The sequence below is a fragment of the Cydia splendana genome, chromosome 2, assembly GCF_910591565.1.
Source record: "Cydia splendana chromosome 2, ilCydSple1.2, whole genome shotgun sequence".
In the NCBI taxonomy this organism is placed as follows: Eukaryota; Metazoa; Arthropoda; class Insecta; order Lepidoptera; family Tortricidae; genus Cydia; species Cydia splendana.
Genome location: NC_085961.1, coordinates 6,789,540 through 6,815,912, shown reverse-complemented (window position 1 = coordinate 6,815,912; position 26,373 = coordinate 6,789,540). Strand labels below are relative to the sequence as shown.

At 34.4% G+C, this 26,373-nt stretch overlaps 2 protein-coding genes and 1 long non-coding RNA gene across 3 annotated transcripts in view; 1 reads left to right on the top strand and 2 right to left on the bottom strand.

The window, feature by feature from the left end:
* Positions 1-26,373, bottom strand: part of LOC134802917 (uncharacterized) — a 428,476-nt gene that overhangs the window by 239,437 nt on the left and 162,666 nt on the right. The gene's annotated exons all lie outside the window — the stretch shown is intronic.
* Positions 1-26,373, top strand: part of LOC134802629 (zwei Ig domain protein zig-8-like) — a 153,521-nt gene that overhangs the window by 81,469 nt on the left and 45,679 nt on the right. The window contains exon 2 of the mRNA XM_063775265.1: positions 24,332-24,515. Coding sequence (XP_063631335.1) covers positions 24,401-24,515 — 115 coding nt within the window. The 5' untranslated portion in view covers positions 24,332-24,400. The remainder of the gene's footprint in view (positions 1-24,331; positions 24,516-26,373) is intronic.
* LOC134799125 (facilitated trehalose transporter Tret1-2 homolog) lies at positions 1,225-7,260 on the bottom strand. Its single transcript, XM_063771528.1, has 7 exons — positions 7,026-7,260; positions 6,314-6,484; positions 5,506-5,658; positions 5,042-5,174; positions 3,452-3,669; positions 2,812-3,003; positions 1,225-1,476 (listed from the first exon to the last, which is right to left on the bottom strand). Exons 1-7 carry the CDS (start codon positions 7,212-7,214, stop codon positions 1,249-1,251), a joined length of 1,284 nt encoding a protein of 427 aa, XP_063627598.1. The 5' UTR covers positions 7,215-7,260; the 3' UTR covers positions 1,225-1,248.

The window sequence follows — 26,373 nt, the reverse complement described above, 5'->3', positions numbered from 1 at the left end:
GGTTATATGCAAACTTATGTAAATATTATTATTGCATATTGCATTGCATTGTGTAGTACAGTCACCTGCAGTAATATGCTAGTTTTCGAAGGCCGCAAAAATATGTGACACGCTCTTATGGCTCTACAAATAAGTTAGTGTCAGATATCTTTGCGGCCTTCGTTGTCTAACATATTATTGCAGGTGACTGTACCTATAGGTACAGGAACAATGTGTTGAAATTAAGCAATTTCAATACATTGTTCGCACTTAATTTTATAAGTATTGCAATGTCCTTGCAGGATTACTAAGATATGTGTAAAACTATAAACATAGGATATTCTATTTCATAATAAATATATGTAGGTACAGAAATATGAAGTCTGCTTTTTAAGCTCATAGACGCAATAAATCCCAGTAAAGGCATGCAGTAAAGGTTAAAATATTATCGGCAAAGCCTACGCCGTCTATACCTCAGAATCATAATGTCCCGTTAACTCTTGGCTTCACACCGGGCCAGTTGGCTCGGCTCCATTCCGCTCTACTTCAATGAAACATGTGAGTATTAGCCTCGATGACGTCATGCTGGTAATTCTTCCTATAATTGGATTCAGTCTGGATTTACTGGGCTGTTTCAGGATTTATTACATTTGTCAAGCTTGAATAAATCACTTATACAGACTATAAAAAAACGACTAACTGGTAATATCGAAAACTGCGTTAAGAGGAAAGTGGGTGAAAGTGGAGCTTCCAAAATACGTTCGCAATTTTGTTTAATTACGCCAGGCGTGGCTCACTCCGCAATTTCGTCGCGTCGCTACAAGTACATGCGGCCACACCAGTTTTGGTGTCTAGCAGTAGTAGTATGGAACGGACGCCTGCTCGCGCTTGCTTGAATCTCTCGTAATAGACGCGTTTTGTTAGAGAGTGAAACCTCTTTACCTACCTAGTATTTATTTTGTGTCTTATACCTAATAATAAAATATTGGACACACAGACACGGGAGTGATCCTGTAAGGGTTCCGTTTTTTTTCCTATGTGGAACGAATCCCTTAAAAATTAAAACATCAAAACGTCTCTTTGTTTCATATTTTTTTATAATGTCAATATCCAAATAGGATAATGAGGTCTAGTTTGTTGGAAAAGCGACTATCCTTTCAACGCCTCGAATGGAGCGAGATATGGCATAAAAGTTCGTAATAAATTATATTATTCGAAGGTGGAAAACAATACGCTCGTAAGAAAATTAAGTTCTTATTTAATATATTTTCATTCACGTCTGCCTTCCAGTTCTTTGCTTAGTTGCACCAGAGTCTTCCCTTTAGTCTCAGGTAAAGCTACATAAATAATGATAACTCCTATAAAATTGAAGAACGAAAACCCGAAGAACATAGTGTGCATGCCAAAGTATTCGGTTATCGGCGCAAATACCATAGCTTGTACTGCACATACGGCCCAACTGTAGCATACTAGAAGACCGAGAATTTTTGTTCTTAGCTAAAACAAAATAAAATATCTATGTGATATCAGGTAGTGTTAATAATGCATATAAAAATCAAGATTTTATTTAAAGTCAATGGGGGGTATTCCGTTCACGAGCGTATATTTCTTTGTTTTTTAATCGTAGGAAGAAAAACCATTTGCTTTTGATAGCTGAAACTGAAAGCAATTGCTGCTTTGTCTATGAAATTATAATTTTTTTTCGTTGTTCGAAAAAACGCTAGTGGACGGAATAGCTCCTATGACGGAATTAGCCGCATTGACCTTAATTACAAAGCAAATTGATTTTAAAGCCTGATCAGGAATATATGTGACGTTATCTATGAAAAGGGACCTTATTGTCGATGGCGCTTACGCCATTATTAACGAAGCTCCGATATGAATACTATGCCGCGCGACGCTGTGCGGCGTAAGCGCCATCGACAATAAGGTCCCTTTTCATAGATAATGCCCCATACGATCATTGTCAAGAGGGCGCTATTATTTTCATTTATATGGCAACCGTTCAGTATAGTCTGAACAATGTGGATTGGCAACTCGTTATTTTGACTTACATACTTTTATTCACTCTAATCATAATCAGAATCCAAATATTCGGTGTTCACATTTTTTAATTGTCGGTTTTTACCGTATAAAATTCGTGTATTTTCTTACGCGTCACACATAGGTCAAAATTACCTTACATAGGGTCTGCTACATTGTCAATGAACAAAATTGATCGTCTCCGAAGCCCATAGCAAAGATAATAGAGTGTATAGAGAGTTATTGTCATAGTAAATTTTGTAGTCTCTGTAATTTTATTGCCATCTATCGACACAAGATTAAAACTAAAAATGAATATGTATGTTATGTATATCTTTGCCCATAGTAAATATTTTTCAAACACATCTTTGTTACTGTACTTAAGTATTTCCTCGCTTGTATAACATAACACTACAATAACCAAGTCGTAATAACCAGACTATAATGACATTTTGATTTGTTTACCTGTAAGCTCTGATGTTAATTTAGAAATGTTTCGTAGCGAAATAGTTTAATTTCCCGAATGGTTCTTTTCCAGAAGTTTATTATTTACATTATTTAAAACGTTTCGCTCTTGATTATGTATAGTTTTGGCCATTTTTGTCATTTATTATTTAATATTCAACACTTGTGTATTATTCATTTAAACCGCCACAATGGCATTGGCAACAGTGACAACCTATCATTAAAATTATTGTCAGTGTAAGAATTAAATTAGTTCCAATAAAATCCCGCAACATGGCGCATGATCATATATTCCTGGTCAGGCTTTACTACCGAAATATAATGTGTAAATATGAACTCTATTACCTGCATGTTGAACATTTCCGATATGACAACGTATGGTAGAGGCATATGCAGTCCACTTGAGTACAAGCACATGCCAATACAGACTACTGCCAGCCACGACGGCAAAGATTGTCCATTTCTTTGCACCAGAATTAGTGCCCCCAACACGGCCAACGGTATGCCAGATAAAATGGCACTTATCATAATTAGAGGCTGAAAATGACAAATAAAATACATTAACAATAAAACAGTAATCGCAATAATACAATATCTGTAGAAAACCACATAATATACAGGGTGTTTGGTACATCGTTTGCCAAATTAAAACGGCAGATAGGTTGAGTCATTTGCTATCTTCTCATGCCTAGAAAAACAAAATTGGCCATGGTTTTTTTTACTACTACGCAAGTAAAAATTTAAAATTACGAAAAACTGGCATAGAAGTGAAAAAAAAAATGTGCGCCAAATTAAACATTTCTAGGCCTAAGAAGATAGCAAATGACTCAATCTATCTGCCGTTTTAATTTGGCAAACGATGTAACAAACAACCTGTATAAGACATCCGATTTTGAATATGATACAGATAAAGAATGTTAAATGCCTGATACAAATAACAAACAACAACAACAAATAACAATGACAAAGTAAAATATTAAATTACCTTTCTCCCAAATCTCTCTATAGTAAGAACTGATAATAGAGATCCTAGTGTCATGAGAGCTGGAAAAGATAAAGCTTGAACTTCTGGGGCAAATGTTACTCCAGCGTTTCTCAGGATCACTGACGCATAGGTCAGAATAGCGTAAACCCCACTCATGTCTAGCAATGTGATCATTAAAAACGATAAACCAAGACCTCTTCGTGATGTCTGTTCAAATACTGAAAATTAAAAAAGAAACGTGATTTATTTTAGAAACAATTAAATTATGTCATTATTACTATAGTCTGGCTACTGAAATATTACACAAATGTTTGGCGGGAAATTCAAAAAAATCTTGGGCTGGTCACACTTTGTGTAGTAGGAATTATAGTTTTGATACTACTAGAAAATATTTTTGATTTTCTGTGCACACGTAAGGTACCTATGTAAGGATATAAGTTAAATATACGTTGACGTGCACTCAAAGTCAGCTCACATAATTTCTACCACTATGTAAAGTACAGTCAACGATAAACACATATTTTAACACTTTCTCACCATATACCATTGTAACAAGGCGACAAATGAAATGTAGTGTAAATAAGACCTAGCTCGATAATACCGAAATATTAATCCATCACCAAAAAAATACATAAGTACTATGCCAAATATGCTAAATGCTAAGTATCAAAATATTTATAGAGCACCAACCTCCTAATTTGTTTACATTTGGTTAGGAGTTGTAAACATTGCAGTTTTTCGTTATACAATGCTACACGTCGACTTCGCACATTGTCGTAATTATTTACGATCTTAAATAATAGTTTGCGAACCTCACTCAGTTTAGATATTATTAATATTATTTAAAATAAACCCCTTATAAACCGCAAACAATTTGAATGAATGACATAAATTGACAACTGACTTTTAGCTTTTTTTAAATCATACACAATTGGTGATACAACAACGAAATATCTGTCAACAATTTTTGGCTAGCCAGACTCTAATTGTTAAATCAAATTATTATTTCTTAAGGGTTATAGGTAAACGAATTAATAAAAATTTTATACGGATTTCAATTTTTCAAAAGGAATTGGTTTTCAATTTGGTTTTATGTTTTTTTCATTGTTTGTTACCTCAGAAATCCGTTAATGCTGAACCAATTTTTGTATTTTTATACACAAATCAAGCATTTGCATTCGATAAAGTGCCAATTGATGAAATGGTACTCGCTGATGAAAACTAGAACGGAGCTTCTCAACGTTACACATTACACGTTTGGCAATTTGTCTTCTTAATTTTGTTTGCTTAGCAAGTATGTTCTTAAGCAATAGTATTGTCTAGGTCTTCCCGAAACCTTATAATGAATACCTAATTAAAGCGATTTTTGTTAATTTACAAATCAAACATTTTCATTTAAACTGCGCTATTTGGTAAAATGGAACTGCTGATGATGTCCAGAATGTACATCCTCCTCTGGTCGTAAATAGGTAATTGTAAGGGTTTTTTTTTCTGCAGATAATTCGTTAAAAATTTGCCAAATATTTAATAAAAGTAAAATTTTAGCTACAAAGAAATCATATTTATAAAACCAGACTAAATAATACTTACAAATAGACTTCCAAGACACTGGCGGTAGATTTTCGTATTCCGCAATTTCATTTTTGGTAATCATGATATCCCGCTCTACTTCTTTGTCATCTATTTCTACTCCTCTTAGCCAGGCCATCACTTTAGCAGCATTCTAGAAGTATAAAACACATAACATGGCAGTTGTTTATTATACAGTTATATAAAAAAAATCATACACTAGAGTCTGTGCGGAAAGAGAAGAATCGTGGAATGTATGGGGTCCAATACATTCCACGACTCTTCTCTTTCCAAACAGACTCTACCCATACTGGCTTCCTGTTCCATTTAAATAAACAATCAAATCGTTTTTTTATGACTCAACCGGACAGAATTCAATGCAATCTATACCTGGCACATTATTGAAACTTCTGTCAGTATACTTTTGCATACCAAAATAGTCTTTTGTGTTAATTTTCGCACTTAAATAAAACAAGATTACCGACCTCAATTTTTCCTTTCTTCACCAAGAAAGCAGGAGATTCGGGTATAAAAAATAATGCAATTAAATTAAGAATCGGGAACCACGTAACTATCCAGAGTACGGTATAGTAATCCATATATGCTCCCATCGCGTACATTATGAGCAATCCTATGCTCTGAAATCCAAACAAAAAAAATATTTATTTTTCTACTCTGGTACGGAAGGCAGACAGGTCAGTAATAAAGGTTATATTCGGATGGCGACTGCAGCTGTACTACTGTTGCGACGTTATTGCTGAAGTATCTGTAAATTTCCTTAATAAAATGAGTGACGAATTGAATGTCTGTATTTGCGGCAGTAATGTGGTGGCGAACATAACCATAACGCATCATCATCATCATCATAAGAGCTTTGATTTTGTTGGTGGAGTAATCGCCAATCATTTCTTTCTTGTGCCAGTCTTTTAATTTCCTCATACGACGCATTATTTTTTATTTGTCTAAGATAAGTAATTCCTGGTCTCCCTTCTTCCCTTGTCTTTTCAATCCTGCCTTCCAGGATGTGTAGGAAAAAGTTGACATGCCGTATAAGGTGTCCTACCATCATGCCTCTCCTATTTCTTATTGTATTTAACAAGCATCGCTTTTCTCCTATCTTACTAAGGACCCCTTCATTTGTCTTCCTTTCAGTCCAGCTAATCCTCTCCATCCTCCGCTAACACCACATTTTGAAAGTTCTAACTTTAACGCAGTTACACTAATACTGTTGCAGTCACCATCATTGACAGTCGTCGCAATTTATTTCTTAGAAATATAAATTTATATAGGTACCAGTAGAAGTAATCCAAAGGATCCTAAAATGCCCCTTAAGGAGTCTTGCGCAATTTCTTTTATATACACAGGAGCAACACAAAATACTCCGCCACCGGCTATGCCACAAAAAGCCTGCGATATGAGTAGGTTTATGGGATGGGCTGACACCAACTTTAGTGCGAAGCCAAGCTGAAATTAAGGTAATTATGTATATAAAGACAACAAGTATACGTTTCTTTGTAAACAAGTCTCTAAGGCTTCTGCCGATAATAAACTGTATATTTGATACGGCTATAATTTATTGTTTTGTTAGATGGCTTTCCTACTGCCGTATATGTCTCTGATCTGATTTTACGCTATGCTACGCTACCTCCCTGAATAGAATAGAATTTTTAATTTGAAGTTTAGAAAGTACATTTTTACACAGTACCTACGTGCGTAAACAAGGTACGAGTCATAGTCTAATAAAACATGGTCTTCCATTCCCAGAGTGACACGGGCCTACGTCACAACAACATGGCCGCTATATATAGCGCTATCGCATATTATCATATAGCGCTGTCGCATGATGACGTAGGCCCGTGTCAGTTAGGTGACCTAGAAAAGACGGGAATGGAGTACCAGGCGGAGTATATTATTATACCATGGTACGAGTGTTCGAGGTGTCCAAACTTTTGAGTAATAACTATAAATTTTTGGGTCACATTATTATGAAAAATTCAATGCTTACAATCTGTGGAAGTACTACTAGGATCAAAGACAAGCGTCGGCCAAAAGCATCTGCTATGTAACCATATATTACTGCTGTGACGATGGCTACAGTACTAATACCGCTAGCAATTAGAGAAATCTCATAATTAGATAGGGGGTAGCCAGATGGACTGTTCTCTGACTGGAGTACAATGATGAAGGGCGACATCCAGCCGTTTTGCAAACCGTACGTTAGTACTGGTATCCCAGCTAAAAATAAATTGAATTAAGTCAATATTTATTCATACATATATGTAGGAGTAAAGTGGTATGAAGGAGACAGGTTTTGAAAGAGCCATTTGCATGATCTTGGTGGTTTCGGGACGGGCTTTTGTATTAATTTTTTTTAGAGGGAACGAACACTAACTTCCTGTCAACTACAAACATTTAACTCATACAGAATTCGCTCCAAAACTACCGAAATAATTCAAATGGCTCTTTCAGAATCTGGCTTCATCATGCCATTTTCTCCCTACAGTTACAAATAAATACATTACGAAACTATATATGGTATTGGTATCAGTTGGTTTTTGGCATTTAAAAGTTAAAATCGTATATAATTGTGTGATGGTTACGGAACCCGGGGAGCTGCTACACTCTGCGTTGCAACGGGCAATGCTACTGGCAATCCTTAGATAAAATGACTGATGGAGTTGAACGTTTCAATCGCCATCGCTAATATGTGGCAACTCACCGGGACCAACTCAATTTATCGGAGAAATTGACAGGTAACATAGTCCGTGTCCCACTATTACAACACTGAAGCAGTCACAATAAGATTGTTAACTTTAGACTAAAAAGAATCAATCTCCGGATGCATGATACATCACTTTGTGTAGTTATATTTCTTAAAACTCACCAATAATACTAATTATCCATTGCTTATATATGGTACCTCTTTTAGAATTTTCCAAAGCTGTCATTATATTTCTATTTCTAATTTTTGCTAGATACAATATCTCCAGTACAGATACAATATCATAGATATACAATAATCAAATATACTAAATTTCACATAAACTGTTAACACATTTAACGTGCAGACACATGTTACTGTAATGACTGTATGTAATAGTTTAAGAAAGTCAATTAATATGTTTATTTTGAGCATACTTAAATATAGACAAAATATTTATTTTCTCCTTTATGGTATCAGTAGCAGTTGATTTTAATCTGCTGCAATAAAGATAAGTAAAGTCGTGAGTGACGAATCTTCTATGAAGATAGCTAGCGAATTTTATTATATTTGCACATCCAAAAATAATGAAAGAAACAAAGGTAATGTAAACAATATTTAGTAAATATGTTGTGTTGCTAGAAAGGACGACAAATGTCAAAGTGTCTTTGTATGCTAGATATTGAAAACTAAACATATTTTTTTATGTAATTCTATGTTTAATAGTTGGTCAATGTTTATTTTTTCAATAAGCTCTGGATTCGTTTTCGTAGGGATAAGATAATGAATTGTTTTCCTTTTGATTTGACCGATTTATAGTAAAACAAATAACCATCACTATAAATATAAAAGGAATGCACGCATTATAAGTTATAATTTATAACCAAACGTACGAGTAATCGTATGTGTCCCAATCTGTCCAGTATGAGAGTCAATAACTGTCAGGATACAGACAATTACCAATCAAGTCACTGCAATTTTACCTCATTGCGCATCGTAATTCAATCGCATCCTTATCACAAGGCAGACAGGCTGTCCTCGGTGGTTTTATTCTTATCAACCACGTTTATAGTGTAACGACTAACATGGTTTTTTGTAGTATTATATAAAATGTTAAAAAATATAAGATGTAGTGATAAGAATAAACTAAAGTTTACATGTGAAATAGTTGACCTTTTCCAAGTTAAAAGAAAAGCCATTTAACTACTACTTAGTCCTTTATCCTATGAAATAATCTTGAATTAGTGACTATTTTGATCAAGACTAATAAAGTAATTATTTAAAAGGAAGTCTGACGTACCTATATGGTGACAAAATGCCAAAGACCATTCGGTAGAAACAAAATTAAATGGCCCCTACGTGGTCTGATATAAAAGAAAAGAATAACAATTTTTTCCTTAATAAAATCACGTTACTGTAATATTTCAACGTCAATCTAATTATTTTACACAATGAAATAAACTAGAGCGTTCTTCTTGCCCGTTGGCGTGGAAGAAATGAAGATGTCGTAACGTTCAATGCACTTTTCAATAATAGTATTGCAGCATTACCATAATAGGATTTTTCACCTCCAGTAATATTTAGGGTGTAAATGAGTTTTGCTGAAGTTCATATTATAGTATTTTATGCAACAGGTACAACATACATAGGCAAATACAAACCATTCCCAGCATGTCCTTGTCAATGCATTAAACTAATTGTAAGTAGGTATATTTGTAATTTAAAGTTTCGCAAATTCATGAGGCCTTTAGAACAATTTGTTTTGAAAAGTATATACCAGTTTCTAAAGTCCTAGGGTTGCGTTTTCTACTTATTTATATTCTTTTGAAAGTAGTAAAAGCTTTTAGTCTGAAACTACGTGGTGAGGCTATTCAACATGCATAGTTTCAAAGTCGAGTCTATTGTGTCCTTTGCATTTTATAAGTTATTACCAAGCGTTATTTCTTCAATCTCAAAGAAGTTATTGTAGTTACTTTGTAAACCCTACTTTAAATATATAAATAAATATTAATATTAATTTATTTTAAAAAATCTTAAAATAAAAATAGAGTTGAGATGGTTTGGACATGTGGTAAGAATGAGTGAAAGAAGGCTAACAAAGAGAGTGTTTAGGGGAGAAGTAGAAACGGGAGTTGGAAGGGGTTAGACCTCGGCGGACTTTCTCTGATCACATCGGGGAAATCTTGAAGGCCAAGTCAAGAGCACCCTAAACCGGCGAGCGTATATGAGGAATGTTATGAACGTAAAGGAAGCGAAAGAGGTATGTCAGGATCGTATCAAGTGGAAATCCGTAGCAAAGAGAATAGATAGTATAGAGAGGTCCTGTCATAGTAAATTTTGTAGTCACAGTAAATTTACTGCCATCTATCGACACACGACTAAAACTCAAAATGAATAAATGATTTTATTATTTTTATATCATTTTGACCCATCGTCGTTGCGCTTTCCAAATCTGATATGTGCGAGGTTTCAATCAAATGAATTAATACCTTATGTGTTTCGTTGCTAGGTACCTATTTGTCAATCAAAAATCGAACACATATCAGATTTGGAAAGCGCAACGACGCCATGTTCATTCACTGATACCTATGTGTTAAAATTGTGAAATATGAAACGGTGTCGTCAACGCCATCTAGCCGACCATAGGCCAAAGGTGTGTGCGCCATCTATCCAAGAATGAGTTTTTCTTGATTTCCGAGGCACGTTTTTTTCTTAGACTTTATTCATCTTATACGGAGTTACATATTTCTTTGTCCGTAGTCTCTGCCTATTCCTCCGGGAAACAGGCTCGATTATATGTATAGGTATGTATGTATGTATGTATAAATACTTATATACATAGAAACACCCATGACTCAGGAACTAATATCCGTCCTCATCACACAAGTAAATGCCCTTACCAGGATTTGAACTTGAAACCATCGGTTTCATAGGCAGGGCACTACCCACTAGGCCAAACTGGTCGTCAAAACTCGTACTTTCTACTTCGGTCGTATATACTTTACACTTTAAAAATAATATTTTCAAAATGATTTTATGATGGCGTCATTCTTAAATTATATGTTCAAGCCTAAAGTAAAGAGGTACTAAATACAAAAACATACAAAGCACATACGTATGAGGTATAATAATTGGTTCAATTCATTTGAAAACATAATTTCATAAATTGAATACACAAATGTCAGAATCAGGTATGCCTTTGTCGTCACATTTACTGATTGTTTGTTCGTTAACAAAGCAATCATGATTATTTCAATCGTACCTCATTTTGCAAATAAATTAATTCGAATATTGTTTTAAGTAAATATACAACTTAAAATGTCATCTTAAGCAAGCACTTTTTGTTCAAAATTTTTAATTGAACTGACTGGCGAGAGATTTTTTTTCTATTAAAAATGGTGTTTTCTCAAAGTTCCTCGAACGCCTGTCTGTCACAGAGCTGTAACTTTCAGAACGTTTCGCTCAGACAAATACCATCGTTGAATTTTTTATTTCTAGATTTAACTTTCTGACCTTTTAATTGTTAATTTCACGTTACGTGTTCGAGCGCTTTTTACTCGCTTTGTTTCTATCTTGACACATGGTGACATTGGTGACACACATAATCATGGTTTGATTTTGTGTGATAAACATTCGCTATATTATTTCGGCAACGGTTGTAGTCTGTGTTTTTTTTACATTGTGAAGTACTTGCCCATATGAAATAGTATGGAACGCTCATTTATTTCTTGCATATAAATGTATGGCGTACTTTAAAGTATACTACAGCTGATTAAATGTCTTATCCATTCTAATTCCTTTCTAAGCACATTCTCATTTTGGAACATATTTATTTTGTTACCCTGTCTCGGCATAATATTGTATTTTGAGTCGTTCTTGTTAATAGTATTCTATTGCACAAAATAAGAGTAGATGGGTACATGTTAAACAAAGATAAAGGTAAAATTATTAATTACAATGACGAAAATCAGCCCTTATCTTCTCATTGTTTGCAAAAATTATGCCGAACACAGAAAAAATGCCAAAACCAGGCGACAATATTTAACCAAGTGTATAATAAATAATTACATACATGCCAATTAAGCATCGGTAAAGTTGAAATGCTATTAAATCATCAATCAGAAAATTGTGTCGCTATTAATTATCATTTTTAATTGAACGAAGACTCCACGAATGGGGAATGATCATACATTTACCTACAGCGTGATTATTACCGTACCGTCGATATATTCATTATTCAGTGTTAAGCAGCTCCTTGCTCTAGAATCAATGAGGTTGGTAACTGTCAAAGGTTTGTATAGGTGGCGCCAGCATTGGTTTACCAGTCTCTAGTTTTGTTCTATGAGATATGGCTCAAACGTGACATAATGATGTAAATTGGGAATGTAGGGCACGTTAATATGATTACCCGTCTTGTTATAATTTATTGGGTCAATAAAAGATTAGGAGTTATGAACCGTTAAGGAAATTAAGTTGATTTTAAATCATCAGTTTTTTAGGTTTCCGTACCCAAAGAGTAAAAACGGGACCCTATTACTAAGACTTCGCTGTCCGTCCGTCCGTCTGTCACCAGGCTGTATCTCGTGATCTGTGATAGCTAGACAGCTGAAATTTTCACAGATGATGTATTTCTGTTGCCGCTATAACAACAAATACCTACTAAAACAGAATAAAATAAAGATTTAAGTGGGGCTCCCATACAACAAACGTGATTTTTGACCGAAGTTAAGCAACGTCGGGCGGGGTCAGTACTTGGATGGGTGACCGTTTTTATAGATAATGGTACGGAACCCTTCGTGAGCGAGTCCGACTCGCACTTGACCGATTTTTTTTAAGTATATGTATGAATAGCAAAGCTAAGCAAAACTAAATTTTCACTACGAAATTTAAAAACAATTTGTATTATTTACATATTATATCGGATATACGGAATTACGGATACATTTTATAACGAGCCAACTTGTATATTATTTACATTTAAGTAAAACATATAGAAATAAAAATTGAATCTATTGGCATCAATGTTTTTTGTCGCTGACAGGGTGACTGGAATATTATAGGGTTAGGTTTTCGATCTGTGGGCAGGGCAGTCCACCAAATCGTTCAAAATGTATATTCTATTTATCTATCAGGGTAGGTATCATGCCAGTAAGTAAGTGCTATAAATGTTTATTATGTAGACGTTGATATTTTATTCATCATTTGAGCTGTATTTATAAAATGTATGTGTGTAGAGTTAAAGGTGACTCAGCTCAGGTAAGAAAGCACATCAAGAGGTTAGGAGGGAGCTTGCTCTAACATCCTATATATTTAAATTGTTGCGCGGTAGAATCAGTAACCCAAGGGTACTGGCCACGGTGAGCCTGTGCGCGCCCCCGCGGTATGTGTGGCGCCGACGCCGACCCCCGCTGCTGGCGGAGCCGCGCGCGCGCACCGGCCTGCTGCGCGAGGCGCCGTGGACGAGAGCTTTGCGCACGCTCAATCGAGTTGCTACCCGGATTGATGTGTTCCATTGTTCTGAGAATGACTTCAATAAAATCACTTTGTTTGTATTATGTTATATGTAATTCTTTGAAATAATAATAGTATTAAGTCCTAGGTTAAATATTTGCTACACTATCGCATTGGGCAACTGTCATGATAGCTGTACCGTTATTATAAATAAATAAATAAAAAAATCAAATTGTATGAAAGCATCTCATAACAATCAGTCAGATTCATATAATATGTATTCTATTTCTTTCATTGGTTTTATTTTCTTTTCCTTTTGTAAGAATTTGATATGTTTTCTGAAAGAGCTACGTATTTGTATAAAGTTATGTACTCACTGAGTATAATTGCATGAATTCTATAGTAATTTCAATTGTATTTTTCTTAATTACTCGTAATGCATGTTAATTATAAGATGTAATAATGTTTTGAAAAGATGTGTCCCGCCGAGTTTGTTGCCGGTCCCATATTGGGATACCCTCCTCCAATTGAGGGGGGATTTAAATCTTGTCGGGGCAGAGGTGTACGGTTGGAGCCGGTAAAGGTTTATTTGACGTTCATAAGCGCATTGTAATATGCCTACTTGAATAAACTATTTTTTATCTTTATCTTTATCTTTTATCTATGGTTTTAGTTAATTTCATGTAGTTATTTTTAATGTTATATTGAAAATTATTAATGGGTTAAACTAACCTAAAACTAAACGTCGCACCAAATAGTACGTGTAAATAATACACGGAAGTTGGGTCGTTAGTAACTTTCCTTTTTCAAAGTACCTATTGTTCTATATTTGAAGTCGAAGGTGATAAAATATCAACTCCCACAATTCTTCAAAACTTCTTATATTGACGTTGAAAAATCGCCCTCGATCGAATGATTGATGGCAGCAGTATTTGCGTTTAAAAAACAATTCTGACGCTTAATTTTTCTGTCGTCAGATGCCGCTGGTGGCGAGTGATGGATTGGGAGGATAGAAACGCGGACGCCGAACAGTTTAGACATGCTATACAATGCCTGGCATGTTAAAACTAAAGTATCCAAATCATTTACAAAAAAAATTGTCAACGGCATTACTCATACGGCCAACTATTTTATATATTGAAACTATTTTAAAGAATTTAAATACAAAGTAACAATTTAATGAGTAAAATAAGCAATTTTTATCTTATATTTTATTTACATGAATAGTGCTAAATTACTTTAAACATCCATTTATAATGTCGTAAAAACATGACTGTAAGTGAGGCTGTATAAGATTCTGCCTCACTCACTCACTTGCGCAAGTTTAAGGTTTAAAAAATCTTTTTTGTGTCAAAAAAAAACTTCAAAACTTCAACATTTATTCAGAAAATAGGCCACAAGGGCACTTTTACACGTCAACATTGAATTTACATTAGTACAAGTGAAAATAATAACAATACATCAACAATTTTAAAAAATACAACTAACTGCAACTACCAATTCAAACTAACGTATTACAATTACTTAGAGATGTATATGGTCTCTTAATGTCAAATTACATAAAAAAAACTATAATATTAACATAAAAAATACAGAATCAAAAACTAAAACAAATCTATAATATTAAATTTTTGAGGTGTAAATGTCTATAGGTGTCAGAACTATAAGATATATAGTTTATCAAATTATCCTTAGAGATGTATAGGGTCTCCAAGAGTCAAAATCCTGTATAATTAACACATTCATTATGAGAAAAGAAACATGCGAGAGCAGAATGAGGCGACTCACTGTAATTAAACTCAAAAATAAAGTTAATTTTTTAACAAGCAGAAACGTCTGCTAACGATGCTATTAAGCTTAGAATAAATTTAAAAGTGGAAAAATGACTGTCTTGGGTGAGACTTGAACACAAGGCCTCTGGCTCGATACTCCAGCGCCCTGCCATATGAGCCACCAAGACCTCATCCATAGCCAGCAAATCTTTCCACCCCCTAAGGGTCCCCTTGACCTATAATATGGTGGAAAGATTTGCTGGCTATGGATGAGGTCTTGGTGGCTCAGATGGCAGAGCGCCGGAGTATCGATCCAGAGGCCGTGAGTTCAAGTCTCACCCAAGACAGTAATTTTTCCACTTTTAAATTTATTATAATAGCTCGTGTTAGCTTAAACAGACCAGTCTCCACAAACAGCACCCGTTCACGAGTGTATTAATATTTGTTCCCGCTGTATGAAATCGATGTACTTAAATACCATTCAACAAAAGAAATCAAAAATAATTTATTTGAACAATTTACTTACATCATTTTACAACACAAGCCTTATTTAGCTTACTGTGGGAGTTGGGACTTAGTGAATTTGTGTAATTATGTCGTATGATAATATAAATATTATTTATTATTGATAAAAAAAGATCTTTGGCGGGATTAGTAAAACTATACTACTAACAAATTACCAATTGTTCCAGGCGGGGAAATAGGCAATATTTTTTTCATTTGTTTCCAGTTGATCGTGGGACGGGGACACAGAGGGTTACATCACTTTTCTACACTAGCGCAGAAACGTATCACTTTCTGCGCACTTTATAGATCAAAAATAACCCACTTTCAGAGCATGAGATATGAAAAATTATGAGCATAAAAACTTCAGTTAAATGTGCACTCCATTACGTTTACACTTTATACCAGACGATTTATTTCCATACCAAGAGCTTATAAAACCGTCCCACGGGACTTATAAAAAAGAAATCGACGATACACCGTCGTTTTCACGCCAAGTTTTCGCACTTATCGCCCCGAGCCTCCCCGTTCCAGCCATAAGTCCAAATAAGTGTAGGTGAGCCAAAAATGGCCAAGTCCAATTTTAATATTTTTCACATAACGTAAAAATTCGCCAGTAAAATATGCCACGTCGTAAATATAACAATATGAAACCCCAAAACCTATTTGGAATGGTTCCAAATATTAATATAGCTGCAAAATATGGTAAACAATGTGTTATTATTACGTTAGGTACATCATGGCAACGGAATCGTTTCAAGAAAATTATTAAATTCTGTTAAACGTGAAACTTTATCGCTTTTTATAAATCTAATTTTGCAGCTAAGTTACCATGGGTATTAGGTGCTACAAGGGCTACTTACCAGCATGATGAGATTCAAAAAGGCGAAATAATTCCATACTTAGCTGTTCGTAACCTGTAGAATAGCTTTCTGAAAGGCCGATTCTGCCGATTTACCAATTTGTTAAAATGTTGATCTTGTTTAGATACGATCTTAAAGAGCGCTCACACTTAATGTTGATGTTGGATACGCGTGAGAGGTCGTATCCAACATCAAAGCTTTAACATATTGCTAAATCAGAATAGGCTTCCCGGCATGTACCTATCAAAAATGTTGCATAAAGGCCATAAATATGTGGGTGCGACATTTTAATGTCTTACATTACGTAGGTATAGAAGTACGTTAAGGTAATACGACACTTATTACTTTATCAATCAGATAACTTTCTTTCAAACCAAAGAAATAACTAAATTTAACTTGTAGAGTGAAACGAAGAGTAGTACATTATAAGACACACTGGGCCTCACGAGGATTATAAGATAGTAATGATAAAAACTCATGTAAGTAGGTATACGTTTATGTGTTTCCAGAATAAGTAAAAAATACGAGAAAGTTGCATTGATTTAGGTATTAAACAAATCGTATCGGGAGGTAGGTAAGCCCTGAAATTTAAAGCTGGCAAGTCTTGAATTTACGGCATCCGCTTAAGCTGAGCTCTTTTAAATATTAAATGATTAAAATTTTGCTGCTAAAATTAGTAGGAATGGAGTTAAAACAGCACTAGAGGCAAGGATGTCAATATATTATGAAAAATATTAAGGTAGTGATTTTGGCGCAAAAAATAAAGGTAACTTAGTTTATATTTCATGTCTATAACTAATTATGCAAACTATTATAACTTTGTACCAGTATTCAATGAAAGTGACAGGTAACAAACGAACTTAAAAACTTATTATAAGTTAAATAAGTTCGACGACAGATGTCTATTACGATTGCCAAGAAATAAATATTTAGGTTTTCTTAATGAGAATAAAGAATCTTAAACCTAAAATATTTATTATAAATTAATCTGTATATGTACTTAATCGTTCTCATTGTTAATAAATTAGAATACGTTCAAGAGTATTAAATAATCGATGTTATATTGATGTTGCTGGTAGTATTTACCTACTTTTTTTCTGCTTGTAGGAGTATAAGTATTAATGTCGGATTGCGTTCACATTAGTCTTATGATGCCTTACAACTGGCATTGTCACGCAATGGATTAGGTATTAAGTACATTGGCAGCTTTGATAAACTGTATCAGTGTTTACTCAATGTAGGTAGGTGGGTTAATTTTGTACGGACTTATTTTTTTTTCAAAAGTCTGCAAATTTTAAATTAAGAACATTCGTACCAAAAACGAATTGATAGCTATTATAGGTAGTAAATAATGAAATATAAACGATATAGATTTCGAATACACCTTCAATTGTGTAATAATAGATTTTATTATTTATCACCTATAGAGAAACTAACATAATCCATTTTTAATTATTATTTAGTCACGTGAAATGTACATGTACTTTAAAAAATAATACCTCTTTAAATATGTGTAAACAAAAATTGTTTTATTTGCTATATAGCTTGGTATTTAACTAATAATTCGTTTAACTTCTGAATATAGCGAGTCCTAAACTAACACCAACTTATAGTAAACTGAGCAGAAACATTGTAACCTAGGTACCTATATATGTATAAACAAGGAATAGATTTTATATACCAACCCTTGCGAATTTACTCTTAGGTATACCTTCATTTTAGAAAGTGGCTATACATAAGTCTGAATCTTTAGGTATTTAAATAAAAGTAAACAAACAATTTGTAAATTTTCGAGTGGTTATAACATTTATTGGTTAAGCAATTGGTTAAAATACAAAACGATTGATCAAGTAATGTTTTCATCTACCGTCCAACTGGGGGCCCGATTCGGATTTTGAAATAGACATCTATTAGACATCACCAAGATACGATAACGATATGTTTAAGATCTAACCTGTCAAATTTGACATTTGCGCGATTCTGGAGATACTGTTGAACGATTTCCACAGGATATGACTTAGAGATCCAATTCACATCTAATAGATATCTTACTCTATCTAACGTAAAAGTGACATTGGTTGCCCGAATTGCGCTGCAAAAGAGAACTAGTTGATATCTAAACTATAACGTATCTAGAATGGATCTAGTACGTGTCGTCTCTTGTGAATATCTTGAAGTTCGAATACGGCAGTGGCTTAAGGAGCCATTTGAGGGTAGATTTATAGGGTCGAACGCGCTTGTCCTAAGTATGCCCAGTAGGGTAATGTGCGTTATTTGCAATTGCGCACTGCAAATATTAATAATATGTATAAGGATTGCAGTTGGATAAACCTTATTTGTGAATATGCACAAGTAATTATCTTGATAAATTACAAATTAAATATTATAAAATTTGTTACCAAGTGCATTGAGCTCGTGCTTTACTTAGTAACTATGAACAATATCGACTGGAAATTATATTCGTGACTTTCCAGTCGATATTGTTCATAGTTCGTTTCGGAGCAGTTTGTGAAATGTACACTGAATTCGGAAACATGACGAATGGGTTTATAAATATTTCAAAATAACTGTACTGAGTACGGTAGGTAGCAATAGTCAGGCAAAATAATTTTGTCAGTAGCGGTAGAATAAAAAAGAACTATGTATATTCCTCCCTTTTCTTTGGGTGATGATACGATACTTACTGCAAACTAAAAACAAAGAGCAGAGTACGAGCATGTCTTCTAATCTTCAAGCCAGAGAAGATAATGACGCGATTCAATAATTAATTGATTAAATTAATTATATTTACACTGTGCGGCCATAATTGAAACGCTAAATAGAATATTATCTCTGAAAGTTCGACTACAACCCTTTCAGACCTAAAACAGGTGCATGTCGAACCAATATTTGAATACAAAATGCATAACAATCCCATGAATAATGTATGCGAACGATTCGGTGTAAATATCGGCAGCACAAAAGAGGGTTCGCGAATCGCCTTGGTCCATGTCCATCACGGAAAAAATATTTTCCGGGGATTTAGGGGGATACATCATGAATAAATTCCCGGGAAAAGGCTTGGAGTCTCCCGTTTTAGGAGCCGTTTGGAGCTAGCGCCTTAGCCCAAATGGATTCAGATAGCTATAATGCTCCTTTATTGTCCGTAATAAGTAATTTATTTTTAGATGTAATCGACACTGCTTTTCTTTATCGTTTCAAGGCTTATGTCATGGTGCTTACTTATAATTATAGGAACAGTTTACTTTCAAACATAATTATTGAAGTGTATATCGCGAATCTATTTCTATTGGGAATCTCATGTATCGGCAAAATGTCAAAACAAAGATTTAATCGATTTATGCGCGGCACGGCTATATCGCGATAGACCCGTTAAAAAAATGTTTTAATACTCGCAATGTGTTCAAAACGCGAAAGTTTGAAATGTTATAGGTATTACCTAATAGTTCATTCTAAAAGCTTATGGCAAAGGCTAGTATATAGGCTGATTTAGACGGCGCGCGAACTCGCATGCGATTTTAGTTACATCGCGGACTATTAATTACATCCAATTCCCGACCGATCGAAACCCGCAATGTAATGAAACTCGCATGCGAGTTCTCGCATCGTCTAAATGAGCCCTAGTCTTAGAAGGAAGGAAAGAAGCAGTTGTTAGCAGTTATAGTGACTTTCAAGGAAAAAATCACAAATGGATATAATGCAAAGTACCTACTTTTAAGAATCAAACTTATTCAAACTGCTTTAGTACTCTAATTATTATGTATTTAAACACGATGATGAAACAATTTAATCTTTGCTGAACAGTTTGAAACAAAACCGCTCCTCTCGCGCTTCCGGACCCACAAAGGTCACTCGGTACAAAATATTCGTTTTGAAGTATACATTAATTCCAAGGCCTCCTCCAAACACATGGTTTGAATTAATTCAAAATAATAATACAGACTCACGTCTAACGCCCCACACGGATCGTTTGTGATATTCTGCTTAAAATACTTCATCTCTGATTACCTCGTCACGCAGCTACGTACGGAGAACTGACAATCCACTTACAATGCAAATCCACGTATTTGTATGTAAAAGTTTACATTTGCATGGGTCCCGTGAAAAATTGTGTGCGTCACGGCTTACCATTGGGACTTGAATTTTTAGGGACCTAGCAGGTGAATACGGAATTTAGTTTTGTATAAATTTTGCGACTTACCAAACGCTGCGCTTAAAGAACTAATCTCAGGGCATGTCGAGTGCATGCATTATTTAGAAACTAATTTAATGTTTTTTCGCTTTGAAGTGGCAGACTTGAAATCTATGTGAGGGGAAAATTGTATTCTCCAACATACTCGAAAAAGTAAGCCTTAATACAACAAAGTGAACTTTTGCGAATTTTTACTAGAGCTAGAATAGTGTAGGAAAAAATACAAACTCAAATTAAAATCATTATTTTACTTATAGTTTTACCGAACGGGAAGTTCTATGAAAATGCATTAGTGTGTATTATACTTTTCTGTAACTTTTTTTTAAATATTATGCAACCCTGGACAATGCTACCACGCGACGCATAACAGCCGTAACAGCCATCGAAAAACTCATTCAGTAGTTAAACATATTCATTTCTAACAGATTCCAAATTTAAACTGGTTTTCCAATGTATGCTAGGTCTGTTAATGCACAATGCACACGCACACCGAAGAAATTACCCTTTACAAACTTACAATAATCTTGGTAAGAGATGCAGGACCCGGAATTAAATTGATGTACTAGGGAATAAGCTTACCTTCCCGAAAGTGACTCACCAAAAAGGTGTTACTCCAGAAACGCGCCGCAAAGAGTGCATTTGCATAATATGTTAGCCTACCCAGGGGACGATTTTTCTTTTAGTATGAAGACGAATGTGTAATGGTGGACGTGCGAATGAGTAAATTCCAGCAGGTTTTTGCAAAAACTTTTTAAGTACTTACTCATGTGGTATGTAGAACATCGAAAACGTAAAAAGTTCTTGGATTACATATTTGTCCTAGGTTAAACTAGTTTTGCCTTTACCTTCTCCCCGACAATCTTTCTATATGAGAGTTAAAAGTGGGGATATAATTTAGGGTCGGCTGTACCAAAATGTTTGTCATCGTTAAAACGTTCGCCAAATTTTAGTGTACCTATGGGAAATACCATAGTTCATTGCTGCTACAGCATTTACCAGTTTGTCAAATATTAACAGTTAAATGCCTTCTACAAAGAAGAAATCGCCGACGCAGATAATAATAAATACCTTTGTATAATGTGTTTAAATATATGTATTTTTTTTTGTGTATTTATATTTTACTTTTATATTCATATTTATTAATCACCTAGCCTAAGATATGAAATAAATAAAGAGAATAATACCTACATAGTATTTTCACTAAGCAATTTAAATCGATAGTCAATAACTGTCGGTGAGATCGGAAGCGGATGTATCTGGCTAGCTCTAAAATGATGCCAGTTAGATGTTAATGGGGCGAAAATGATGCTTCAATTAAAATTATCCCTATTACAATAATTATACCGTGGTGCCTGTGGTCTTCCCAACGCGCTGCGTATTCCAGCCGATCGGTTTACCCGATTCCAAATGAAGTCAATAATTTGGTTGAATATCCTATTTCTAAATTGATCATTAGAGTTTGTTAACTTAAGGATGAAAAAATCGATCTACTTCTTAAATTACCTATCCAGTTTAGTTATGATGATAAAGTTTGTCGAATCAAAACGTTAACAATTCAAAGGAAAATCATTATGTAGTTAAAAGTAATAAACTGTGTGTTTTGCATCATATTTAGATAAATATTTGCATTAGTCTAACGTGAGTCATCCTTTACAGTGATATCACATTGCTGCCCCTGAAAAACACTGATCATCTGTTCAACCACTATTATTTTTTATAATTCATATTTGAGCCAAAGAAGATTTTTGATCTTATTTCATATAATCAACTTCGTTCATATACACTTCTTGGCTTGACGTCAAAGATCCCGTTAGCAGAAGTTGCATAATCCGCGCTCCATATAACCAAGATTGTAAGTTTCAAACTAGTGAGCAATAAAATAAAGTGTGCTAAGTTCCGACTGAGATACTGACGGGAAGCTCAAGTTAGGAAATAATTTCTCTAGCGTCTGTGCACTGAATTGTTTTTGAACTTCTGACATACTTCAAAACACTCATATAGAACTTTTTTATACTGGTTGTCATGCATATTCAGCAGTTCTGCTTTACAAAATTTTTCAAAAAGTGTTATTGGTAAGTTTGCGCCTACTGGAGATTTTATTGGAGTTGCCTCCCGCACTGTACCTTAGGCAATTTTTCAACTCGAGCGTTATCAGGCAAGGTTTTTGCGAGATAAAGCACTCAAGTGCCACACGCTATGAAATAATTTTGGTGTAATTTCTCTCCAGCGAACAGAAAAATGCTCACATATTTACGTGCTTCTTAGATATTATATATTTTATCATTGCTCATTTAAATGCTTCTATTTTCGTATATTATTCGTTATATTAACGATAAAGATAGTTTATTATTCAAGTAGGCATATTTATTACTTATCATTAGAAACAACAAAGAAAAAAATTATGTTATAGATGTCTACTATGTTTGGAAATATATCCGGACATAGTAGATAGTTGATAATCAAAATTAATTTGAAATAATGGAGATTAGAGATACGGATAAGTACGCTCATCTGGGCAATTTTCTCCTTACAATTTTGACGATCTTGATCAAAGCTGACGTTCAAAGATCGCGTCAGCAATATTGTACAAGGACTTGACTTAGCATACTTTATTAAAAAGTATTTTTCGATCGAATTTAAAAACTACTTGATGTAATCACATATCTACTAGGTGCACTTGTGAATATAATAATATTAGTACGGTACAAATCCGAAATTATTACGTACCTAGAAACGGTACGTAATAATTTCGGATTTGTACCGTTAGTAGTTCTTTAATATCCGTATGTATTTTTGTTTTTACTAGGATTTGATACCACAGTTTCACGAAGATGCGGTATTTGGTTAAAAATAGCTAAACAAAAATTTATCGGACGTCACTGGACCTGCTTGGTGCTTATACGCCTGTTTTTTATTCGCTCACCCAACCGTGGCATCAACACAAAGAAAATGTTCACTCCAAGACATTAAAAGTTGCACGTTAGGCTACTCTCGGGTGATTCAAAAAGACGCTTTAATGGCCTGAGGAAGTTTCTTAACTTTCTTTGTAAGCGGTAAACTCACTAATTGAGAAGTTTTTGGTGGATCGCATGGGCGGGTGAAACCTCTCCAGAAATTATTCTGAAAAATGATTCGTGCACAGTGAAGACATCCTTAAAATTTATTTTAGCGAGTTTATTTTTCGTTGAGCTTGACTTGAGCCATTTAGATAAAGTTAACATTTTTAAATAAAGGAGTGATGGATAATTCTGTTTACCCCTTGTATTTATTCAAATCGTTGAGTTTAGGAATTATTGATTTGATCAGGAAGTCTCCCGAATATATTTAGTAGTATCTGAAATATTTTAAATGAAACTTGAACTTTGTAGCGGTATAACAAAAATATTTCAGTGAAGTGTATTGTTTTTTACTATATTATCCAGTTATATTCATATGGCATTAATTGATTATTAAATGTCACAATAAACAATACTATATTAAAAACGTAGAAAAGGTACTTTTATGGAACATTGTTTTGGCACCTGCTACAACGATAACAGTAGACTACAAAAACCCTTAATTATCGCTAATGACTAATGAGAGAATTATTACATTATTATTTATAAGAAAGGGCATTTATTTGTGAGTTTGTCACAGATGTTTTCTTTCTTTTCTAAGTTATGAATGTCTTCTATGTATATTAGTACAGTATTTATCTATTACCGCCTGGTAGGTACTCAAACCACGTCTTACTGAGCTTACTATGGGACTAGGTTGTTTTGTGTGAGATTGCTCCATAAAATTTAAGTTATTTATGCAACACGTTCACGTTTGCCTGTTTTGTTCCAGAGAATGCACCCAAAACGCGACAGGCACGGCATCGAAGCGGGGCACAACAAATGGAGGATGAGTTGAGCCATGGGTGCTATGTGGCGGACGTTCGAAATGCCGGGCTGGCGCGTCAGCTACAGGCTCGAGATTGGGCTCGTAGTCATAGTCATCATGGTGCTTGGATTCTTCAATGAAAGTCAAGGTTAGTAGTATATTTGCTTTTTAGCGATAAGACCGCCTGTTGTTTAACCTCTCCTTCCTGTAATATTTGTATTGTTTTTGTAATGAGGTGTGCAATAAAGAGTATTTGTATTGTATCGTATTGTATATTTTCTTAAGTTACGCCGGCGAAACTCAATGTCAGAAATATTTTTTTATTAATCACACAACTTCGACGTAGGGGTGGCAGCTGTTGTTTCTTTACTTTTGCGAAATTATTGCTGCTATGTTGACGTGGGCGCTGTCACTCTCAATTTCCTTAAAAAAAGTTAGTGACGGATTGAACGTTCGAGCCGCGGATATTTATCAAGGAATATATCAGTAAGAGCTCCCACGTCTACACCACACCGTACCTAGCGGTAATGCCGCAACAGTAATACGAGTACAGCTGCAGTTGCCAACATAATCGAAAAGCCCCTGTTGTAGCACAAAAACAAGTATATAGAAGATGTCAATTATTCAAAGAGTAAACCATTATCACATCAGAAGTGGGCGTTATGAGAAAAGAAAGGAAGCCAATCAAAACGTTAATGTTGACTGAATGTTGACTGAAATTTGAACAACGCCCGGCATACAATATCCATATTACCAGCCATCCTTGATAGAGGACACCAAAAAAATAATGAAAACCGTATTACAAATTTGAAATGTCCTTCAAATTATAGATGATAATGATAAAGACATGTAACATAACATAAGAGTTATGTTATCAAAATTAAATGCCCATTCTTAATTGCATGATCTCCAACTGGACCGTTCTCAAAACTATCAATAGAACCTATGTAATATAGTGGTCGATGGAACATCTCATATATTTTCACAACACCACCTCGTAAAACTCCATCATAAAAATAATGATGATCATTTGACAAAGTGATCGGTAAACCCGTGTTATAACGCTAGATTGATTATTTTCTCGGCTGAGTGCCGACGGGAATCCTGAAGAATTCTCCAAATGGTGAATCGTTAAGCGTAATGACTTAACGTTTTGTCGCTTCAGTACAGTAAACGGCGCTCAGTTAAAGTTAAATATTGAAGACTGCTGGGAGATATGATGACAATCTACCGAGTCATGTAGAAAATGTGGCGTCTTTAACCTTTTTAAAGCGATTCATGTCAATGAAAGTCTTTGATATTAAAAGGAACGGATAAAAATTCAATAGTAAGCTTCTGTTACCATCTTCTCTTCTGTCCTGCAATAAATGCATTTCATAGTAAAAGTTTTACCCTTGAATTTACCTCTATATTATCTTTATTCAATTAGGGTCTTAGGTTAGGGTTTTACAATGTGAGTATAAAAGTAAAATATAAAAACACTTACAAAACATAACAAAAATATATATTATTATTAATTTTATTTTTTATTATAATATTTTTATTAATATTTTTAATAGGAATTTTCATAAAGTCGTTCATGCACTTACACAACAACAGCTATTATCTTATTATTAGTAAGTATACCTTACTTATCATACGCCTATTGCTTCAGTTTGAAGCAATATAACTTCACAATAGCAAATCTCCCCACTATCAAATATCCATCCGTTGAGAGCCACAACATTTGTGTGTTTGTCCAAATCCCGACAAATGTTTGAACAACTAATGTGATTATTTTGTGTAAATAGATTGTGCTCGCGCGATAGTTTGGAATATTTTACCAGTGATAGGGTTGGTTCTGTACGTTGTTGTGGAAATTGGATCGCTTGTATCTTACACGAGTGGCTGTTGTCGAATTATTGAAATGGTTTTATTACAATCCAATTTGATAGACGCTTATCCGTTTATCATAAGGGCCATTCGAACTTTATAATCTCGTTATGAAACAGTTATGGATATGATCT

Bases quoted from the DNA above. Each gene is read 5' to 3' on its own strand.
- LOC134799125 (XM_063771528.1), bottom strand. From the start codon at position 7,214: ATGTCGCCCTTCATCATTGTACTCCAGTCAGAGAACAGTCCATCTGGC. The intron at 3,004-3,451 runs GTAATTTAATAT...TGTCATTTTCAG, and splicing joins TAGAGAGATTTGGGAGAAAG to CCTCTAATTATGATAAGTGC. The intron at 1,477-2,811 runs GTAATAGAGTTC...ATTTTGTTTTAG, and splicing joins CGGAAATGTTCAACATGCAG to CTAAGAACAAAAATTCTCGG.